Raw genomic sequence first — 21963 nt, forward strand, 5'->3', positions numbered from 1 at the left:
AATACTGCGACATGATCAACGTAAGTTAAGGTGAAGTTTCAGAATAAAACATTTTCCGAAATTGTAATGAGAAAAGTCCATCCTTAAATTCAAAGGCCATAAATTTTTACCTCTAAATCCGGAGTGTACATTTAAATGCATAGGGTAATTATTTGTTTGAAAAAATATTAAATTACTTGTAAATGCATATTTCTGATGATGTTTATACTTTATTATTATTACAGTGTTATTTGCAACGAAAGGATACGTTTTTCAGTCAAAACGTGTTTTGAAAAATTTCAAAACGACATCTTTATAGATTACAAAAAAGGGAAAATATAAACTCATGCAAATTTTATCCAATCAAGAATGCAAGACAATATCGAATCTATGTTTCTATTCATTCAGATTTAAAATCTTAAATACTGTACGATACTGAAGTAAAACATATTTGGGAGGATCCTCAGGCTAGAAAACATCTTTACAAAGACACCTCGGAAACAGGATTTAGGTATTACGAAAAAAGGGAAAAGGGTAAAATTCTTGAAAGTAATCAGCATTACTAAATGAGATAAAAAAAATCAATCTAAAAAATTCAAATACAAATGAATATATATATCTATTTCTGGCATTTTTTGGTAGATGGATTTATTTACAACACGTGTTAGTGTTGTTATTGTTATTCTGGGGTGTTTGGAATGCTCGTATGTCTATTTCTCTCGACGATGTCCAGCCTGGCAGATCAGCAATGGAATACGTAAAGAGACATGGGAAAAACAAACAATTCTTCAATGCTTTCAGTTTGACGCCAATGATACAAACTCCAGACATATATGTAAGATATCCATGTTTTTTTTTGCCATATTTCTACAAAATCGTATTTTAAAAGTACTTTTCAACGGTTTGTCCTTCTATCGATCTGTTATATGCCGAGTTTACCGTTTTAAAGGGGCATGGTCATGATTTTGGTCAAATTAAATTTTAATATTTTTATTATTTACAATGCTTAAAGAATGTATTTCTTATGATCAAGTGAAGTTTGAGAGTCAGTTGTAAAGTTATGAACAAAATACAAGGCTCACAACTCTTTGTCATGTAAACAAGGCTCGTGCCCTGTTTTTGTTTACATAGGTTCAATATACCAGTAAATTTTCTTTTTCAGGCAGATTTGTGTATCTCAAAAAGTTTAACATTCAAAATGAAAACAGAAGGTTTGTTTACAAAGCAAAGAATTGTAAGCTCTGTAACTCGCTTAAAACTCGGAAAAATAATTTTTGACCAAAATCGTGACCATGCCCCTTTAATCGCATGACATAATATTTAAATTTTGAATTTTCTTGTTCTTTGTTATAATTTCAAAGGAATATACCAGTATTTTTATAAGCATATTTTGTGAAAAATAAATTTTATCTTTATAAAAATATGAAAACATTTTTTTAGATCTCAATAATGGCCTGACTAGCTTGAATTGTGAAACTGCGGGAAAAGATCATTTTTTACAAGCTCTGACCGAATTTTCGACCAAATTGTACGATACCAATCACATTCTATCTGCTGCATACTGTGTAGAGAAGAAAGGTAATAGTAATTAATCTTTACAAGATATTTACAAGTGTGTTACACATGTACCTTAAACTTTTGATTAAATTAGTTAGCGAATTTAAATCTAAAAAACGAAGGTGCATTCCAAAACCATGCTGGATTATATTTGGTAAGCAAAATAACATACCTTTTTCAGATTATAAACTTGTAAACTGCTCAATGCCAATGAGGAAATTTTCCTACATGAAAGGATTCGACATTATGTATTACTCGCGAGTTTTAAGAAAAATAGTCAGGTATTTATGCAGTTTTTGGTAATCTTTCCGCTCAATAATCAGTAATGTTAATAGTATTTTGAAATCTTTATTCCAAGTAAAAGTTTAATTCAAGATAAAAATTTGAAGACTGTCATTACATATACTTGCACCACTTATCGCGATTTTATTACTTATTGTTAGAATCCTGATACGGATATCAAAATATGCTTTATATTGAAAAATATATTTATGCATATAATAGCTTGATGTGATTAAATTTAAATGCAAACCTCTGTAGAATACTTTTTTGAATGGTTATAATTGCAGTTGAATGTTTTCTTGTTTGTGTTGTATCATTTAAAGAATTACGCATACTTGGATTTTTATTTATTTTCAGTGCTCCCTCTGAATTTGACAACACTACCTTTCAAATAGAGCTGTGTGACCTGGAGCGATTATAGGGGAAAAAAGGAAGAAATGATGGACATCATCCTTAGAAAAAAATACCAGTTTTTTGTTTGTCCAAATATATTATGTTTTGACAAATGATACTTGTAATATGTACAATAACTTAAACTCAGGTCTCTCATCTTAGAATGTTTTATTCTGATGAATGTCCTTAATCTTATGCAAAAAGGAATGGTCTTTTCTCTTCGCACAGCTTGTTAAAAACGCAATCAATAAAGATAACGTTTGGGTCTTTGTTATGACTGTTCAGAACATGTATTGAGACTAGAGTATATATATACATGTATAAAGTGTTTTTTTTATTGATAGAGTATTATCAGTGGATAGAGTAGGGTAAACGTCTAACACGATTCTCTGTAAGTCTCGGGCACGTAGCAAAGCTTTTATCCGGTTACTGCAAAAGCAAACTACTGACTGTAAGCCGGCAAATCGCAAATGTTACCATATATATATATATAGCACAACTTCAAAAGTAAACTCAGCGCCAGAGTAAAAGTTTCCGCTATATCAAATAGTTACACAGAGAGCCCTGTTTTGTTATATGTATTTTTATTTCGTTTGTGAATAAAGTCAGCGAGAAGTGTTTTTGCTGTTTTCTTATTTATTTAAGTGTTTTCAAAAACAAGACAATGCATTTTGGTTACATACAATACACAAGATTTAACATGAACTACTTTACAAAGCATTGGTATTCGGCTACACATCAAAGAAACTGGAGATTTTATAATATATGCTTGTTTCAAAATCGAATGCACTGTTGATTTATTTCCACTAGACAAACATAATTTTCTTAATACCCGCTTACAAAATTTAGTCGCTCTCTGACGCTTTGCCGACATTTTAGAGGTCCGTGTTGCTCTGCTTTGAATTTGTAATTCGTTTTATGGATTTTTGAGATGGTTGACAGTTTGTTATTGTCAATTTGTCATTCAAAGTGTGTGTGTGTGTGTATGAGAGAGAGAGAGAGAGATTGCCAATCTTTACTACAGAATAATTAAGTGTAGACACATCAAGAGAGTCTCACTTTTATAACTTCAGTGATAGGAATGAAAATAGGGGACTTGTTAAAATTATCCGCTAATCTTCAAAATGGGGTTGGGGGGAGGGGGGGGGGGTTGAGTATGCGTAGTACATAAAGCTTCTATTTTAATGGGTCTTTTTTGTTTAATTTTTTCTATGCCCCCGGCCCCCTATTATGCTACCTACCCGAGTTCTCTTAAATCGGAAAAAATTGACTGTAAATTAAAATTATGTTAATGCTACCTGTGTTTATAGCTTACTTGATCTGAAAGCTCAACTAGCCCTTTCTAAGCAATATTTGGTCAAATTTTCACCCTTAGAAAACAGTGAACCAATTTTGACTTGGCACAGTGCACTCACGAGTTATAATGGCTTTGCTAAAATACTTTCAATTAATTCAAAAGGGCTATAATTTGGAAATAAAATGGACCTAGAAAAGTTAACTCGATTAAATTTAGTTTAAGGTATCTCCAGCCCTTTGTAATTATGGGTTCAAACTTAAATTTGTCATTATATTTCACAAGTCAAACATGTAAGTGTTTCAAAAATTACAAAAATTTGCCAGTCTTCCATACCAATTTGAAGATCACCACTAATATATACATATAACCCAAATGAAATTCATTCAAAATTCGAACCAGAGATTTATTATGAATATTTCATGGATAAAATCAAAAACATACGAATGCATGTATCACTTTTATATGACAAATCATTCACATTAACACAGAAATTAATATTGTTATCATTAAACCAACATAGATTCATTTATGAGACATTTTACATTTTATTGCTATGAAAAGCGACATAAAATTTTACACAATTTTCTCAAAATAATGCCTTAAAATTTCAAAACCATGGTTTCAATCAGAGAAAAGGATTTATAACTGAGTAATGTTGAGTCTTAGGATTTAATAAATTAAAAAAAAATGATACCTTTCCATAGAAATAAATTTAGTACAATTATTTTAACAACCCCACCCCCAACCAAAAAATCTCGAAATTTCATAATCATTATCATTCATTGAATTAGATGGTAAAAAAATGTTTCCATGGTTCAGTATTCTAAATTCTATACACAATGTAAATCATTTTATAATTCTACACCTTAAACAATAAAATGTAGAGGTCCATGAGCCACATTGCTCACCTCTGAATAAAATATTGATTGGAAAAACTTAAACAGCAAAACATGTACACTTTTGTTATATGATAGTATACTAATATACTAGTCAGTAGTCATCACTACTAGTCAGCCACATAAAACATATCATGCATTTAAATATGCAATTAGTTTGTCTATAACTGCCTTTGACTTTGAGATTCTAGGGACCTTTGACCCCTCACATTGCTCCATGAACACATTTCTAATTCCATTAAATGTGTCACGTTTGTGAATATTTCTAAGTTTAGACAAACTAAGCGAGCACTGAAGGAGTTTCTTCATTGTTTGGCTTGAAATTACTTTGTCTTTCACTAGTGGATCAAGTGATTTCTTACATGCATAGTAATTAAGTGTAAATAGGTCACTTGAAAGAAGGAAGCCTGCCATCATCTTCTGATACAGTGTTTGCAGGGACTGTACATCTGCTAAAGCATTATGGGCATCATATTTCAGGTTCAGGAAAGTTTTGACCAATGTTTCTTGCTTGTAGTTCTCAACATCTGGCTTTTTCCATGTTCTCTTTGCTACCTTTAATGTGTCAATGAATCCATATACTGTTTCCTGGAAATCTGTGTATAAATTGTACCTGGACAGTTGGTTTATCAAGACTGGTAAATCAAAACTCTGAATGTTATGCCCCACCAGAATTGGGTTAGAAAACTTTTTGATAAAAGTTATAAACTGGGAAAGTCCGTCTTGGGGATTGACACAACTCACAGCCTGGCCTTTGTGTTTTAGGACACCTCCAACATACGTCAAACCTGTGGCAGCAGAAGCCCCGATGCTAATTTCTGTTGTTGGGGTCATGTATATGTTCATTTCCTCGCCTCCAGAGACTGCTGCAATCTGAATAATATCTGATGTCCGAGCTATAACAAAAATAAAGTCAGTCAGTAAAGAAAGTACAGACAGTAAAGAAAGACAAAACTTTATGACAATGAATTCTGGATTATCATTCAAATGAAATGGTTACTTACCCAGACCAGTAGTTTCCAAGTCAAAAATAATTTCATTTCCATCCTTTGGAAAAGATACTGGAGTGGGATCAATGTCCTCAAGATCTAAATCTTCTTCAATACCAATCTTTGACTGGTATGTGTCACCTACAAACACAAAGAAACTTATATGCAAAAGAGCAATTTATACTATACATGTGTTACAATAAAAACAAATTACTAATTTATACAAGTTGATATCATTGTATATACCTTCTAACACTGATTGTGTGCAGTTTTTCATTGCCCTCTGGGACTTTAATTCCAATCGTCTCCTTTTGGAACTGAAAAGACCTTGGCGAAGGCGTTGATTTTTCAATTTCTTCTCCATCTTTTGAGCATGTTTCAGTGTAAATCCTCCAGGGGATACAGAACACTTCTTGTTTAACTGAACATAGAATATAAATAAAGTTTCACAAAATGATAAATAGAATTTTTTGGAAAACTTAATATTCATTATCATGAAAAATACAATCTTTGTTCAGTCATAAAAATTATATATCAAAGTGACAACAACAAAAAACCCTCTGGAACTGAAAGGTAAAACATGAGTACAAGTAACAAAATCATTGATAATTGCCATGTCAAAACCAACTTATCAACTTATCTTATTCTGCTTCTTTTTTTTTTTTTTTTGATATTCAACAGTATTAAAATATATTTCATGAAATCCATAAAAAGAAATTCAACGTTAAAGTTCATGAAACCTTATAAGATTAGAAAGATTCTGAGATATAAAATCATTATTCTTTCATAAAATAATAATGTAAAATGCCCATTTTAATCAATTTTATCCTGTAAGATTGCTAAAAATGTATCATTGTTATTAACAGTTCTTTCTTAAAATAAATATCTATCAAATGTTAAATTGAATAGAGGTTAATGAACATTGAAAGGAAAGATTTAACAGTGCTGAAATCAAAAAGAAATCAAAGTACTGAAAGCCGGGCTCTTTTGGTGTGTCTTTATATACCTCTCTCTCTCTCTCTCTCTCTCTCTCTCTCTCTCTCTCTCTCATGCTTTTAATGTAGGCAAACCGTCAAAGAGCGACCAAATTTTGTAAGCGGCTTTAAACAAAAATATGCCTGTCTAGTAGAAAAAAATTCAACAGTTGCTGCCTTGAATTTTGCAAGAAGCGTTATATATTCAAATGTTATATATTCAATCCCCAGTTCTTCAACGCGCAGCAAAGTAGTTCATGGAAATTCATGTGCATTGTATGTGTCCAAAATGCATAATCTTGTTTTTAAAACACATTATTGATAAGAAAACTAAAAAATAGACAATTCTCTCGAAATTAATAAACCAAAACAATATAACAACATTTTTGACAAAACGTGGCTCTTTGTGTAACTATTTGGTATAGCGGAGGCTTTAACTTTGACGCTGTTTGGTGTTTTGTTTACTTTTGAAGTTGTGCTATTTATAGTAACATAGGCGATTTGCCTGCCTAGAGCCAAGACTCTGCTTTCAGCAGAGCCCGACTAATAATGTTTTTTAAAGTCAACTTTAACTTGTCAACAAATTCAACTGAAACTTTTCAACAATGCAACTTTATATCACCTCTGTAATGTAGTTATAACCATCATTTTTCTGACAGACAGTAGCTGATAGTCTAGTCTTGAGACTGTCTGAGCCTCCATAAAACCTGTTATGTTTATCAATCTCCTGATTATGAAGATACATAATTTTGTATGGTGTGCAGATTTCTCGCTAGCAGCACCGCTTTAAACATTTAAAACTATCTCCAACATAATTTAGACTTACAATCGTTTCGGAGCTTTTGATGACACCATATGGTTAAAATTCTCATTGACCTGCGTCGAACCAAGAACTGCGAGCTCATCTGCCTTAGCAGCATACTTTAGGAATAGATTTTCTAAGGCATGTCGAAAATCTTGACAACTTAATGGTTTACCAAAAGGTAAATTTCTTGGCTTGTAGTCCTTCTTTTCATTCTTACACCACAATCCACAGGCATCGTGCTCTCCTAAACAACAGAAACATTTTTTTTTTCAAAAACAAGCTGGGATGGTCAAAGAATAAGAAATAAAATATCATGAAGAAAAATTAATTTTAATTTTTTTTTAACATATATTCTGTCTACAAATGCACATCATCTTTCCTTACCATACAAGTGCGGAACTATTTTCTGCAATCCATCAGCTATTGCTCTTGGTTGGCCCTTGTTTTGACTTATGCAGTATATGAAACATTTTTCAATGTGGCCACGTACTTTTGTGTTTTTTAGTATTTTGTAGCTATTACTAAGCTCAAACAAGGAACTTGTAAAACCCTTTTTGGTATGGTTCTTATCTGCCTGCTTGGATATGGTACTATCTACTGTAGCCCTTAATCGTGCAATTGTTGTAGAATCATTGTCCATGACAAGGGTATCAACCTAAAACAAAAACAATTCAGGACATATTTTATGTCAGATCAACATCCAAGGAACCTTGTGAAACTTTATACGAAGCAATTTTGTATATCTAAATTCATGAATATGTATGTACCTTTGCTCCATCATCATAAATGCTCTGGATCATTTCACATGCCATGGCTGGTTCCATGGCTTTTGCAGAGCCAGACCAATTTCGTGAGCAGTCATGTTTTCTGGGACACACTCCTTTTTCCTTTGCTACATCACATATTCTACATCTCTTTCCTTTTACAGCATATCTAACACATTTCTTGGTATTCTTGCCAAATAATGTGGCATGTCCTGCAAAACACTCACTATTGTACATCTAATTTCAATTGAAAAATATTTTTAATTGTAAAAAATTGTTAGGTATCTATAGACCACATAGTACACGTACCTGTAAGGCTGTTATAAGCATGACCAGTTCCACGTTTTTGCCAAGCACCGTCAAAAGATACTGTCAGTTTTCCATCGCTCCTTAAAAACATTATTAAATGTTTTTGTATCATTCTATTTTATCATATACCTTCAAGTATATGAGCAAGATATAAAGCAATCTTATTTATATTTACAATACATACATCTCTAATTCTTTATTTAACTGCTTCTTGCATGATTCTTCTGCCATAGAGTTAAGCTGATGTCCGACTTCTCTCTCCCTCTTCTTAAGTGCTTTTTGGGTTATGCTTGGAATGTTCAAGGCAGCAAGAATACTGTTAATGTGTGTTTCCCCAAAACCTCCATTTACCATTCCTGCAATTGTAGTGCTTCAGCATAATTTTTTTGGATACAGTTGTTGATTTTTAATTCAATCATACATGCTTTATGTATTTGTCTTGAAATTTACACATGAGTACAAAAAATGTGATGATTTTTCCCCCCATTATTTTCAGTTAAAACGTATTGTATAATAGAAATTCCTGATAAACACTGTATACAAGTTATTGTAGAAATTTTAAATATGTACATACAATATTGCATTGTTATCATACCTGCAGCTAACTTAGTATTAACATCCCAAGCCTGTCCTCTGTTCTGTGATGTATGTTTACTTCCAGTTGGAACATCATTTACAAGGCCACATTCTGAATACATGCACTTTACTTCTAGAATTTGCGCTAGCCCAAATCTTCTCTCACCGACAGTGTTAATCAAGTGTAAAGGCTGGCTGCAAAGTTGACAAGCTTTCAGACCGTTTGCTAGAGTACCTAACTCAACAACCCGCCTACCTGTTCGCCATTCTAATTCTACATCGCTAGTACAATCCGACACAATATCTTCTTGCCTGGAAACATTATAGACCGGGTCTTGGTTTTCACTAGATAAGTTGTAACTGTGATCAAGTTCATTTGATAAAATTGCCTCTGCATTTGACACTGAATGGCACTCTGAATTCCATCGCGTATTTCTGCCTTTGGAGAGTGCGGTAACTTGTTTACTGTGTCCTTGTTTAACAAACCGTCCCTTCTTGTTTTTCGTCGCCATATCACGACGTCAAACCGGAAATAAAGTGTGGTAAAAAGAGAACCCAAAACAGTCGGAAAAGCGGAATTAATACTATGACGTCACGCGAGGACGTTTTTACTTTAAATGCTTTACCAAAAATCAAGATTTGAATGAAATTTAATCTATAATAATTTATAGATTAAACAAATGAAAACGCTCAAGGTTTGCATGGTGTGTGTATTTCGAATTTTGTTTATAAAGTTTAAAGGTTTTTTTATCTTCATTTTTTTCTAACTTTAAAAAAAAGAGTAACGTGTTTGCATAGACAAAATAGCATCTTTTTAAATTTCAATTAGCCAACGTAACACTCGATTAAAGATTTATGCAAATAAAAAAGCTTAAAAGAGACTATTAAACAATTTTTATTATCATATCTGACTAGACATAGTAATAAAGTTTATGCAAATGAAAATTGAAGTTAAGTAGGAAAGAAAGATCGAAATCTTTTTTTTTTCTGTTAATACCGGACTGGAAACGCATGGAATGTGAAAAATTTAGAAAATAACAGAATTAAAGAGAATCCTTTAGTACAATGAACATAAACAGTGTCAAATTTAGCCTATGCAGTTGCTCCCATCACATAGAAAACACGACGATTAAAATTTAATTAAATGTATTCGTAAAGTCACAACACATTTGAATAAATACAACCATCAAACAACGACTGAAAAGATCGTCATTTTTAGACGTCATTTAAAGGTACAAATCCGTGTAAGGATCAATAAAAGGTCAAATAATTACTTTTGAATATGAGATATGATTTTTTAGCCATTCAGTAAAGTTAAATTCTATATATTAAGTTTGAAAAAAAAAACCACCTAATCTTTTTACTCAAGGAGATATTAAAATACAGTCTACAAATGGGCACAACTATTCAGTTTTTGATAGGTTTTCACCTTTCATCAATAAAATTAATACATACATAAATGATACATGAATATGAATATACTGGATATCTTTTTAAAAATATGTTTACATATCTCTCTCTTTTACAACTAAATCTTTATATATAGAAAATAAAAACCAACTAATTCTCTCGCTCTTAGTTATTACACAACATAGAAATTGTGAGAAAAAGAAGAAAAAGCTAAAAACGGAGAATGAAGGAGAGAGACAAGTTGTTCTGTTAAAAAAATCTTTTCATTAATATGCTATAGTAGTTGAGAAGATAATGGAATATAAAAAAAAAAACTCTTGCAATCAACATGTTTTTCATTTGAAATATAGTCACGCTTCTTTAAAGTATTTAAGTATTTAAAATTCTTCGAAGAAAAAAAAAAAACTTAATATGGAATCAACATTTAATTCAGAAGCCTCATCATATACTATATACGCTGTTTTTCTGTTGTGAAATATTTGTTGCTAGAAATAAAATCAGAAATGTACTTTTCTATTTCTGGTCATTTCGTGTACCTTTGTTGCACGTATGATTAATGTCTGTCATAGGTGCATGAACCTACATTAAAATTATATGTTGATATAATATGTAACACAAATGCATATTTTTCTTACGCAAAACACGAAAACATGTTGTTCATAATAATGAAACGACTTTTCGTCGTTAAAATCTAAACAAAATCCTTCTTTTCTTTGATCTCTGCAGGGGTGCAAAGAAAAATGCTATTTATTTCTTTATCCAGTCATATGTAGCATTTATTGCATGATATGTATAAAAGCTACTTGGGGAACAGTTCTAAGACAAGGCAGGTATTTCTACAAGACACAACGTATCCAGAATAAAAGAAAAGAAATAGAGAGAGGTATAACTATATTTCTATCGTAGTTAATTTCTTGGTATTGCAATTTTGAATTGGTTAAAATAATTTCTAAATTAAGAATGCATAAGTAAAGTAATCAAAATTTTTCGAAATGACCATATGCATGTACTTGAATTTCTGTCTATTCGTTTTTAGATGGACCCACTAACAGCACGGATCATTTTGGTTATTGCTTTGGTTGGGGCGTTGGAATGCTCTTATGTCTACTTCACTCGTCGGTGTTACTTCTTTCAGATCAGTCACGGTATACGCAAAGAACCATGGCAAAAGGACGCAATTCATTATTGCTACCAGTTTATAACTGATGATACAAGTAGCAAATATATACGTAAGAACCTAAGCTTAATTTTCAGAGTACAAGTTCATATTAAGCAAATAGCAGAAGATATCTTATAGAAATATTGAGTTTTTGTATATGATTTTTAGCAATAGAGAATGGCGTGAATTGCGAGACGGCTGGAAAAGACTATTTCTTACAAGGCGGAACCGAATTTTTCAACGGAACTCACATTACACGTGCTGCATATTGTGCAATGAAAAAAGGTAATACCTCTCTATGATTAAAGGGGCATGGTAACGGTTTTATTTTTTCTGTTTTTATTGGCGATACTTAAGGAATGCATTTCTAGTGATCAAATTAAATTTGAGAGACAGTCGTTAAGTTATAACCAAGATAGAGGGCTCACAATTCTTTGTCATGTAATCAAAGCTCGTGCCCTGTTTTTGTTCACATAGGTTCTATATATACCGGTAAAAATCTTTTTCAAGCTGATTTGTCTATCTTCTCATTTTAAGCAAAAATAAACAATTCCTAACGTTTAACACATTAATTTTATTTTAGGTCTAAAACTGGAATTTTCACTTTAACATTCAAAATGTAAACAAAAGCTTTGTTTACATTGCAAAGAATTGTAAGCTCTGCGACTCGCCTTTAACTCAACAAATGACACTCAGATTTTGGTTGCCAACAAAAATGCCTTACTGAGACTTTAATAACAATAAAATCTGAAAAATTATTTTGACCAAAACCGTAACCATGCCCCTTTAAGAGACATTATTGTAATATTGACTGATAGATCGTTCATACTAGGTTACATTTTGACACTGAATTCCCGAGACCATAGATACTTTTATTATAAGAGAACTAATTTCGCACTTTAAGAATACAGGCTGGTGAACTGTTCAATGCCCGAAACGAAATTCTCCTACATGAAAGGCTTCGACATCATGTATTACTTGCGGGTCTTAAGGAAAATCGTCAGGTATTTGTACTTTACTTTTATGTATATTTCTTTAAAAAATGTTTGATTTTGCGAATGTTTTATATTGTTAAACACGCATTGCCACTGTTTGTGGTTATGTACTTTGATTCTAAATCAAGATATAATATTCATGAATTTAATTGTACCTTTTTCTTATGAAAAAATAAATATCTAATGAAAATAAATGATTATATTATAATTATCATAATTATTCATCGATAAAATACTTTTTGAAATTTTCATATAATTCTGTCTTTCAACTCAGAGAATGTTAATTTGGAGAAAAAACACCCCATCCCATTAAAATACAAAACCAAAACGACAGAAAAAGTATTCGTTAAAACCTGTAGAGTTATAGTAAGATCCTCCGTTAAGACGGAAGACCTTACTAATTATACTTTCAATATGGCCATTTGGTCAAGAATACCTTTAGTATGCATTGTTTAGCATATGTGAGACGAAATGATGCTCATCCATCAAGTAACTCATGCAGTAATAAATGTTAAATCAAGCTACATGGAAATTTAAATGTTCCAATTCTTGAATTGAATACAGCTGACATTTATTTTTTCAGTACCCCCACCTAAGACGATTACACCGCTTTTCGAATAGAGTTGTGCGACCTGGAAAAGCGCGTTACAGGGGGCCAATAGAAAAAAAAATAGTATACCGGATCTTACCATAACTTTTCAACAAATAAAAACCAATTGTGTAAAGTCTGCTTCACTTGCAAAACATTATTATTGGTCTGTAAACATTGAAACAATTTTGATGTATAATTTCCTACATGTACAAGTTTAAGTTTAGAGATAATAAAAGTCAGCTTGTTTCATTAATATTGTTTATAAATATCATTTCTCTTTTGCAAAGCAATTTGCCTTTGTGTGAGTCTTTTCAACAACCTAACATATTCAAACGGGGTTTTTATCATACATGTTTGACATCCTTTCGATTAATATGCATTAGATGTAATAGAAAAAAAAATGTTTTCCCAAGGTAAATTATAGTTTGCTTAAATCATCTGTAAGACTCGTTTTAGTCGAATTTGGGGTTTCTTTTTGAGTGGTTTTTTTTCAACGTAGAGATCAATCCAAAAATACTATTCTTTATGACAAAATGAAATAAACTATTTTTAAAATTAACAATTCTCATTTAGCATTAAATCGAATGAACTGGTTAATATATTTAGTTCAACTCGGACATGTAAAGATCTGTGACAATTCTATATAAATGATGTAAAGTTGTTTGTTAAAATCTTTTTTATGAAGTAAAAACGGTCGTAATATGTTTCAGTGGGCAAAATATCGACTTATATGGGATGTTTAATTTCTTTTAGTGTACTGAATATGTTTTCAACGTGAACATACTAAGCTAAAGTTGTGATATCATATGCCAGTTTGCTATAAGGCATGTAATAAGACGAAACAAAGTCAACATATCAAATGCTTCAAACATGACGTAGTGTATACCAATACCATAGAAAATACCATACCTATTTGAGAAACGTCTACCAAACTATTCGAATAAAGGGAACAGCTTTAATGTAAAAAACAGAATTGGAAAAAACCTCTTGTTGGTTGAGAGGAGATTGAAATAAAAAATAAAAAAAAAATAAAAAAAATTGTATAAGTTTTGTTTAGAGAACTTTATTCTTAAAAAATATTCAAATACATGTAAAATTAAAAAAATTATATATACATTACGGTCTTCATCATGAATTGTACATTTTTAAACGCACAACGTTATTAAAGCATTTACTAGATAAAAATAACATTTTTAATGAGCACGTGATAAAATTGATGAATGTTTATTTTGAAAGGCTTTTACCAAAAATCTGAATTTTCTGAAGTTCTTATCACGTTGAATATAGGTTGTAGCAAAATAAAAGTAAAATAATAAATGTAAAAAAAAAAATTACTAAATAAAATTGAAAACATCGACGTTCATCTCATTAAAAAGGAATATATTAATACAGATTTATTTTGAATATATATTTTTGTATATATCTTTTTGAAAAAAACAACTGATGGTCGGCAGTAATTGTGTACTAAATGGTAAATGTTTGGTTTCTAGCTCTACGTACCTCTATTGCACCGTACATTTCTTTAGCTGTTCTATTTTATACACACTGTTTAAGAAATTATCATGCACTTAACACCAACATATTATCGAATATGGCGAGTTGTTGGTTATCGCACTGTCAATCAAACAATTTATACCATTATTTTTAATGCGTATTTAATCAAGTGATGTGTTTTATCTTATAGTGCAGGGCTACTTATAAATTTAAAAGATATTGTGTTTTATGTAGGCGAACGTATAGAATAAACGATTGTACTTTTCCTTATCAATAGATAGCTAAGAAAACATGTAATTACATTAAGTACATTTATTTACATCGGTCCTGATGTTTTAAAATGTGAAAATGGTGAAATTATATTTTAAAAAATTGTTTGTTTTAGTCTGTTTTCTTTATTTTCAATCAAGGAATATAGATGATAGGAATGGAAAATATCCGTATATTCTAGAAAAATAAAGACACCAAGTCAATTTAAGCATTTAAGTAAGCAGTCCAATAACTTGGCCCGCAATATTTATTTTGGTATCGCTAGTCCTTTGCATAACACCGACCCATATTTGTGTGGTAAACGCATTTTGATATTGAATTCACTTTAATGCCATTTGTAAAAAAAACAAAAACAAAAACAAAAACAAAAACCAATTGTTGATGATTATATATTGCATTCAATGACTTACGTGACAGTTTTGTAAATGTCTCGAAAAGTGTAAAATCAAAAAACTATTTTAAAAAGTATTGAAATTGACAAAGGTACAATAGTAATTTATCATTCTTAATACAAAAAAGTAATGAGCATGTGTGGTTTTCAAAAAATGGAAGTATCTCAAAAGAAAAACGAGGAATGGAATATTAATGAATTTATAAAAGATAAATAAAAATAAAATATTCTTGCCCCAGTTGTGTGTACCAGTGTATCTTCTTGGTGAAATACAAGGAGAGTAATAAAATAAAAATCCCATATACTTTAAAGTACATATAATTATTTGATTTTTGTCTTCGCCAATATTTCTTTATCTTTGAAACAATCGTTGAAATATAGTGAGTTCGATTTTTATCATGTAAAAATAGATAGACATCAAGGATCAGTCGATTAAAATCGATTGTTGAATGTGTAATTCAACTGTAATATCCTTCTATAAAAGGGACCAGAATCTTCGTTAAACAGACAGCTCTTCAGCGTTTGAAGGAAAGGTGTGGAATCAGGACCAAAAAAAAAAATGAAGGTATTTAATAATTATACTAGCATGTTTAGTATGTATAACAATTTCTATATTACTAATATTTTAAGCGAATCGTAATTAATATAATTACCATATTAAAAACAATAAGTTAGTTGATCAAACCGTGCGAACATTGAATTCGAAAATATTTTTGAACAAATGCATAAATACTTATCGTTAGTTCAAGAAATTGCTTGCAAAATAGTAGAAAATTACCTTCATCAATCGCGGCTTGAAAACATTAGTACAACAATACCCAAAAAGTGACAAAGTTTACTATCCTGTGTGTATTTTCAACTATATATTGTTGATCCTACTTATTTTATGTTAGTTGTAATCTTTAAAAAAAATACTACTTCATTATGCTTTACATTAAATCAATGCATTTACCTTATAATTAAACAGTATAGTTGACATACAAAAAAGGTTGATATGCTAATTTAAAAAAAAAATGTTTGTATCAATAGAAGCCAAAAAAAATTATAAAAAAATCGGAAAAAAATACATGCACTGAATGTTCAAAATAATCGAAATGAATCTGAATAAAATACGTCTGTTCATGAATTGTTGTGGGTTATGTGAAATACTAACCATTTAGTTTTACTGTCCTGACTTTCGAATAGCGTTTTCATTGAACTAATTTCACTTATTCTTCAGATATTAAAAAACAGTATTAATTGATGTTTAATTTTATTATATTGTAATACTAAGATGTCTAAATAATTTTCTTTACTAGATTGTACGTGGGGTATTAGTGGTAGTTTTTGTTCTCTTGGTGGAACAGACGGAGGCTTTTATTATTGATCATGCTCGTCTATGTGAAGCGACTCACGTCAGCCACGGGTTTAGAAGAGATACATTCCAAAAAGAGGCTATCCACTATTGCTATCCGACTAACATCACTAATGGAAAATGTGAAGCCCTTGGTAAGCTCAAAGAAATTTGTTTATTTTACCATAAACCATATTACATGATGTCGATGGGTCTACCGGGTTACCCTTGGTATTATTTGTACATTAGTCTCTCTCTCTCTCTCTTGCTTAAATAGCCTTATTTGTTCTTTAAAATAGTTGTATATACCAGTTTTATTTTCAATAGTTCTACACACCAGTGTTATTTGTGTATGCATGTATACATTACGCAAACATTATTTGTCGAATCTTTACAACTCTGAATATTTTTGCCGACTATATTTCATTTCATATACAATATGAAATTTCATAGCGAAAATAACATCCCAATCAAGGTATTAGATAATACGCTGTTTTCTAAACAACTTATTAGAAATAATTAAAAAAAAAAAAGAATCTCAAAGAGAGTAAATATATATATTTATGCATCAATTATAAATAAACAATTAGAAATTATAAAAGATGTATATATGCTGATTATTGTGCTTGAAATTTGTGTATGCTTTGTGTATTCTTATCAATAATAAAAAAAAAAACACCAAACACCCCCCACCCCCCAAAAAAGAACGACCCCCCCCCCCCCATAATTTCGATGATTGATTATTAACATTCCCATTATTTGACAATTTTATCAATGAGTCTGTTTTAAAATATGATAAGGTTTATATATCTATATACCTATGTTTCTCATAATCTTAGAGGAAATTCACCTAAATTTATAACAAAGTTCTTTGAATTATGAAAACGTGATTTTACTGAATTAACTGTGGTTTATAATTATTTTAAATCTATAAATTTATGCAACAGAACAACTGATTTTTGTATCATTTTGAGTTCTTTTTACCAGGTAAGTCAAGTTGTAGGGTTTTTAGATATAGATATATAGGTATTGAGTATAAGAACAAGAACTTTGATATAAATTAATTTAGTCACTTACTAAACACAGATGCAAGAGCGGGGATCAACTGCACTCAGTTTGGTGAAAACTACGTATTACAAGGAGGCCTAGGCAAACAAAGAGCTAGCTGCTGTGAGAAAAAAGGTACTAAGTTATCAATTATTCCCTTTCTTCGAATCAAATGATTGAAACGGAAAGGTTCAAAGTGTTGATACAAATAAGTTTTGAAAATTGACAAATGAAAAGAAATAATAAAAGGATTTATATTTGCATATGTTTGTCATATTCAGTTTTAGATTTGTGCTGGATGTTTGGATTATAATGTGAGAAATATACCCCCCCCCCCCCCCCCCCACCAAAAAAAAAACAAAACAAAAAAACAACAGCACAGTCACATTATTTTTTCATTTTCATATATTTTAAATCTTATTTATCATTTTGATCAATTACTATTGAAGTAAACTGTGGTAATTTTGAAGAATCGTATATCCGTCCTGATATTTGTAGCATTTTCTTTTTACAGGAATAATTCTAACGAACTGCACAATTCAACCCAGAATTTTCTCCCATGATAAGGACATCGATGTAATGTACTTCGAGCGTGTTCTGACAAAACTGATCAGGTTTGTCACTCTCGTTAATTATAATTTATTAATATAAAAAATTAAATATATATGACGAAAGTAACTAGAATGGAAATAGTGAAAATCCAGTTCAACTGAAAACACATTTAGTAATTACTTATTTTTCTTTTCATTTAGCATCAAATCAGCGGCAGACCCAAAAAGTTTTGAGATTGAGTTGTGCACCCCAAAATACATCTCATCTACAACCCCGACCCCGACTCCGACCAATCCTCCTCCTCCTCCTCCCGTACCTAGCAAATTAGACTTTCAATAATATCATTACAAAATAATGATGGACAAAAATAAAAAAAAAGAATCATTAACGACAACTTACTTGTTTTCACTGGCAATGTATAACAATTGAAAAGGTATGCTTGTTAGGAATATTGTTATGTTGTTAATTTTGAATTTATCGGGTAGCAGTAAATACAAACTTAACAACATGACAATATTGTCGAATATCGCATAACCTAGAACCAAAATCAATATTACTCTGCTAAAACTCGATCGTTTTACGGAAAAGTAATACATATGATGTTTCTTATTAATCCTTGCGAATTGGCATATGCATGTGCATTGGCATAGATATGAAACACAAGTGTATCTTAAAACTTGTCCTTAATTGCTTGGTTACGAGACGACATTTTATTATGGAAATAAGATTGGGGTAACAGAAACTAAAGAGACGTACTGGTATATCGAAATGGTTTTCCTAATGTACTACTTGCTCATTCCCATTCAAAATGTCTATAATATTACATACTCTTGATAATGCGGATATCAAACGTTAACCATCCGACACAATTTCTTCGCAATGCTGCTTTTGATAACTTTAAATATGCTATTATACAGTATCAACATTTGGTCAGAAATTGAATTATTTATGAAATTAATTAAAAACATAGGTAATCACAGATTACAAAGCTCACCGAGACGACACATCACCCTTATGAGACTTCACCTTAATGAGACCACCTTTATCATATCAAATGAAAATCATACTTTATGATCTTGGATATTCATGGATTCTGTTTTGACACAATATCGTATATCATCTGTTAAAAAAATTGTATGATAATCATATGTTCATATGTTAATCAATACAATAATATAAAATTAAATATTGCATCCTATCATATTTACAACATATATCATATAATACAATAAAATACCATAATAAACAATGATGAGATATGATATTGTAACGTATGATATGACATTGTATTGTGTTATACGTTATTGTATTTGATCACAAAATACAATATCATAATATATAAAACAATAAAGTATTATATTACAATATCATATTACATAATACATCATAACATTGAAACATATGATATTAAAATTGTATATATAGTATGATATTGTATGATACTGTATTATTTTTGATACACAATATGATATTGTATCATATGATACAATATAATTTGATACAACATTGTATCATATCAAATGATACAATATCATGTGATAAAGTAAAATATTATATAATACAATATTATATTATACATATTGTTTCATATGATACAATAATATATTTTACAATATCATACAATACAATTTCATGTGATATAATAATGTATCATATTATAAACAAATATCATATTATACAATATCGTATGATACGACATTATATAATATAACAGTATCATATTATACAATTTCATGTGATATAATTCAATATTACAGAAACTAATATCATATTATAAAATATCGTATGATACAATATTATAGAATAAACAATATTGTATCAAAGGATACAATATTATATTTTGCAATATCTTATGTAAAAGTATCATGTGATAAAATAATAAATTAATAATACAATATAATATTATACAATATTGTATCATAATATACAATACTATACATAACGATATCATGATACAATATCATAACATAAAATATAAAAAAAACCTGATACAATATCATATCGTATCATATAACTTTTTATAATATTACATATGATATTTTATTGTATCATATTAAACAATATTGTTTCATACCATACAATACTATATCATAGGAATCATGTTAAATCATTTATCAACAAACACATCTATCCATCGAGCAGGTTTGAGTGAGGTAGGAGATTTCTTTAGCATCCTTGATAATGGAGATCAGGCTCTGCATCTGAAGCAACCTCTGCGTTTCATTTATAATATAGTTAAATCAACTATGCAAGCTATCATTAATAAAACATGTGACCTGTTCCAAAAAAACTAAACCTCATCCAGCATCAGAAACGTATGGCATTCAAGCCTGTCAGGTGCATCAGTATCATAAGAATGGTGCATTCATGGAAGTCTGGTGGAGTTAGGACAAGTAATAACTAAGATATCATCATCAGATGGCACTAGCAATTAAAACCTTAACCTGTTCCAGCATCCGCAACCTATGGCTCAGATTCAGCATCCATGCCTGTAACGTGCATCTGTATCATAAGACACACAATCCATTCAAGTTTGGTGAAGTTAGGACCTGTAATAACTAAGATGTATTTTTTAGCATCCTTGATAATGGAGATCAAGCTCTGCATCTGAAGCTTCCTCTGTGATTCATTCATATTACAGTTTAATCAACTATGAAAGTTTGAAATAGTACTATTATCTATTAAAAATCATGTGACCTGTTCCAAAAAACTTAACCATATCCAGCATCTGAAACCTATGGCTCAGACTCAGCATTTAAGCCTGTCAGGTGCATCAGTATCATAAGACGCACCATCCATGGAAGTCTGGTGAAGTTAGGACAAGTAATAACTAAGATATATTCATCAGAGGGCACCTGTTTCAAAAACTTTAACTAGCTCTAAAAACCTTAACCTCATCCAGCATCCGAAACCTATGGCTCAGATTCAGCATTCAAGCCTGTCTGGTGCATCAGTATCATAAGAATCACCATCCATGGAAGTCTGGTGAAGTTAGGACAAGTAGTCACTAAGATATAATCATCAGAGGGCACCTGCTACAAAAACTTTAACCAGCTCAAAAACCCTTAACCTCATCCAGCATCCGAAACCTATAGCTCAGATTCAGCACCCAAGCCTGCCTGGTGCATCAGTATCATAAGACACACCATCCATGCAAGTTTGGTGAAGTACGGACCAGCAGTAACTTAGATATTGCTATTAAAGGGCACCTGCAACAAAAACTTTAACCTGCTCCAAAAACCTTAACCTCATCCAGCATCCGAAACCTATGGCTCAGATTCAGCACTCAAGCCTGTCTGGTGCATCAGTATCATAAGACACACCATCCATGCAAGTTTGGTGAAGTACGTACCAGCAGTAACTTAGATATTGCTATCAAAGGGCACCTGCAACAAAAACTTTAACCTGGTTCAACAACCTTTACCTCCCCCAGCATCAGAAATTTAGGACTCAGATTCAGCATCCAAGTCTTTCAAGTCCATAAGTAGGTCCAAATGCATCATCCATGCAAGTTTGGTGAAGATAGGATAAGTAATAGCTTAGATACAGGACCTGCAACAAAAAGCTAAAAACCTACTTTTATTTTCGATAAACAAGTCCGAAATAGCAAAATTGAGAGTAAGGTGGTAGACACGCTTTGGCGGATTGAAGTCAGGGATGATCTCGATCAAAAATATACTTGCAATGAAATAACATAGGCGTTGGAACCGGGGGAGGGGGGGGGGGGGGGGGGGGGGGGGGGTTAAGCCCCCACTTTTTTGCAAAGACTTAACCATTAGGCACATAGCATCATAGACGGTTCAGCTCCCCCCATCCCCCCACCCCCACTTTTTTTCGCAGGAAACAATTCTTAAATTTACCTTGAAAAGATTGAAATATTGAGAAGTTGGAGTCATAGG

At 31.1% G+C, this 21963-nt stretch overlaps 2 protein-coding genes and 1 long non-coding RNA gene across 3 annotated transcripts; 2 read left to right on the plus strand and 1 right to left on the minus strand.

Annotated features, from left to right (window-relative positions):
• Nucleotides 1-211: 211 nt before the first annotated feature.
• LOC105326392 (uncharacterized) lies at nucleotides 212-2772 on the plus strand. The gene is made up of 4 exons (XR_010714355.1): nucleotides 212-814; nucleotides 1420-1557; nucleotides 1718-1817; nucleotides 2176-2772. It is a non-coding gene; the product is annotated as an uncharacterized lncRNA (long non-coding RNA).
• Nucleotides 2773-3731: 959 nt separating this feature from the next.
• LOC117687169 (uncharacterized) lies at nucleotides 3732-9390 on the minus strand. The gene is made up of 9 exons (XM_066085648.1): nucleotides 8841-9390; nucleotides 8430-8601; nucleotides 8246-8325; nucleotides 7940-8148; nucleotides 7557-7827; nucleotides 7194-7416; nucleotides 5640-5814; nucleotides 5409-5534; nucleotides 3732-5300 (listed from the first exon to the last, which is right to left on the minus strand). Exons 1-7 carry the CDS (start codon nucleotides 9331-9333, stop codon nucleotides 5811-5813), a joined length of 1452 nt encoding a protein of 483 aa, XP_065941720.1. The 5' UTR covers nucleotides 9334-9390; the 3' UTR covers nucleotides 3732-5300; nucleotides 5409-5534; nucleotides 5640-5810.
• Nucleotides 9391-15691: 6301 nt separating this feature from the next.
• LOC105326393 (uncharacterized) lies at nucleotides 15692-18414 on the plus strand. The gene is made up of 5 exons (XM_011426404.4): nucleotides 15692-15697; nucleotides 16431-16620; nucleotides 17552-17647; nucleotides 18027-18126; nucleotides 18265-18414. The coding sequence occupies exons 1-5, from the start codon at nucleotides 15692-15694 to the stop codon at nucleotides 18401-18403; spliced, it is 531 nt and encodes a 176-aa protein (XP_011424706.3). The 3' UTR covers nucleotides 18404-18414.
• The last annotated feature ends 3549 nt before the right edge of the window (nucleotides 18415-21963 follow it).

The sequence above is a fragment of the Magallana gigas genome, chromosome 5, assembly GCF_963853765.1.
Source record: "Magallana gigas chromosome 5, xbMagGiga1.1, whole genome shotgun sequence".
Classification (NCBI taxonomy): domain Eukaryota; kingdom Metazoa; phylum Mollusca; class Bivalvia; order Ostreida; family Ostreidae; genus Magallana; species Magallana gigas.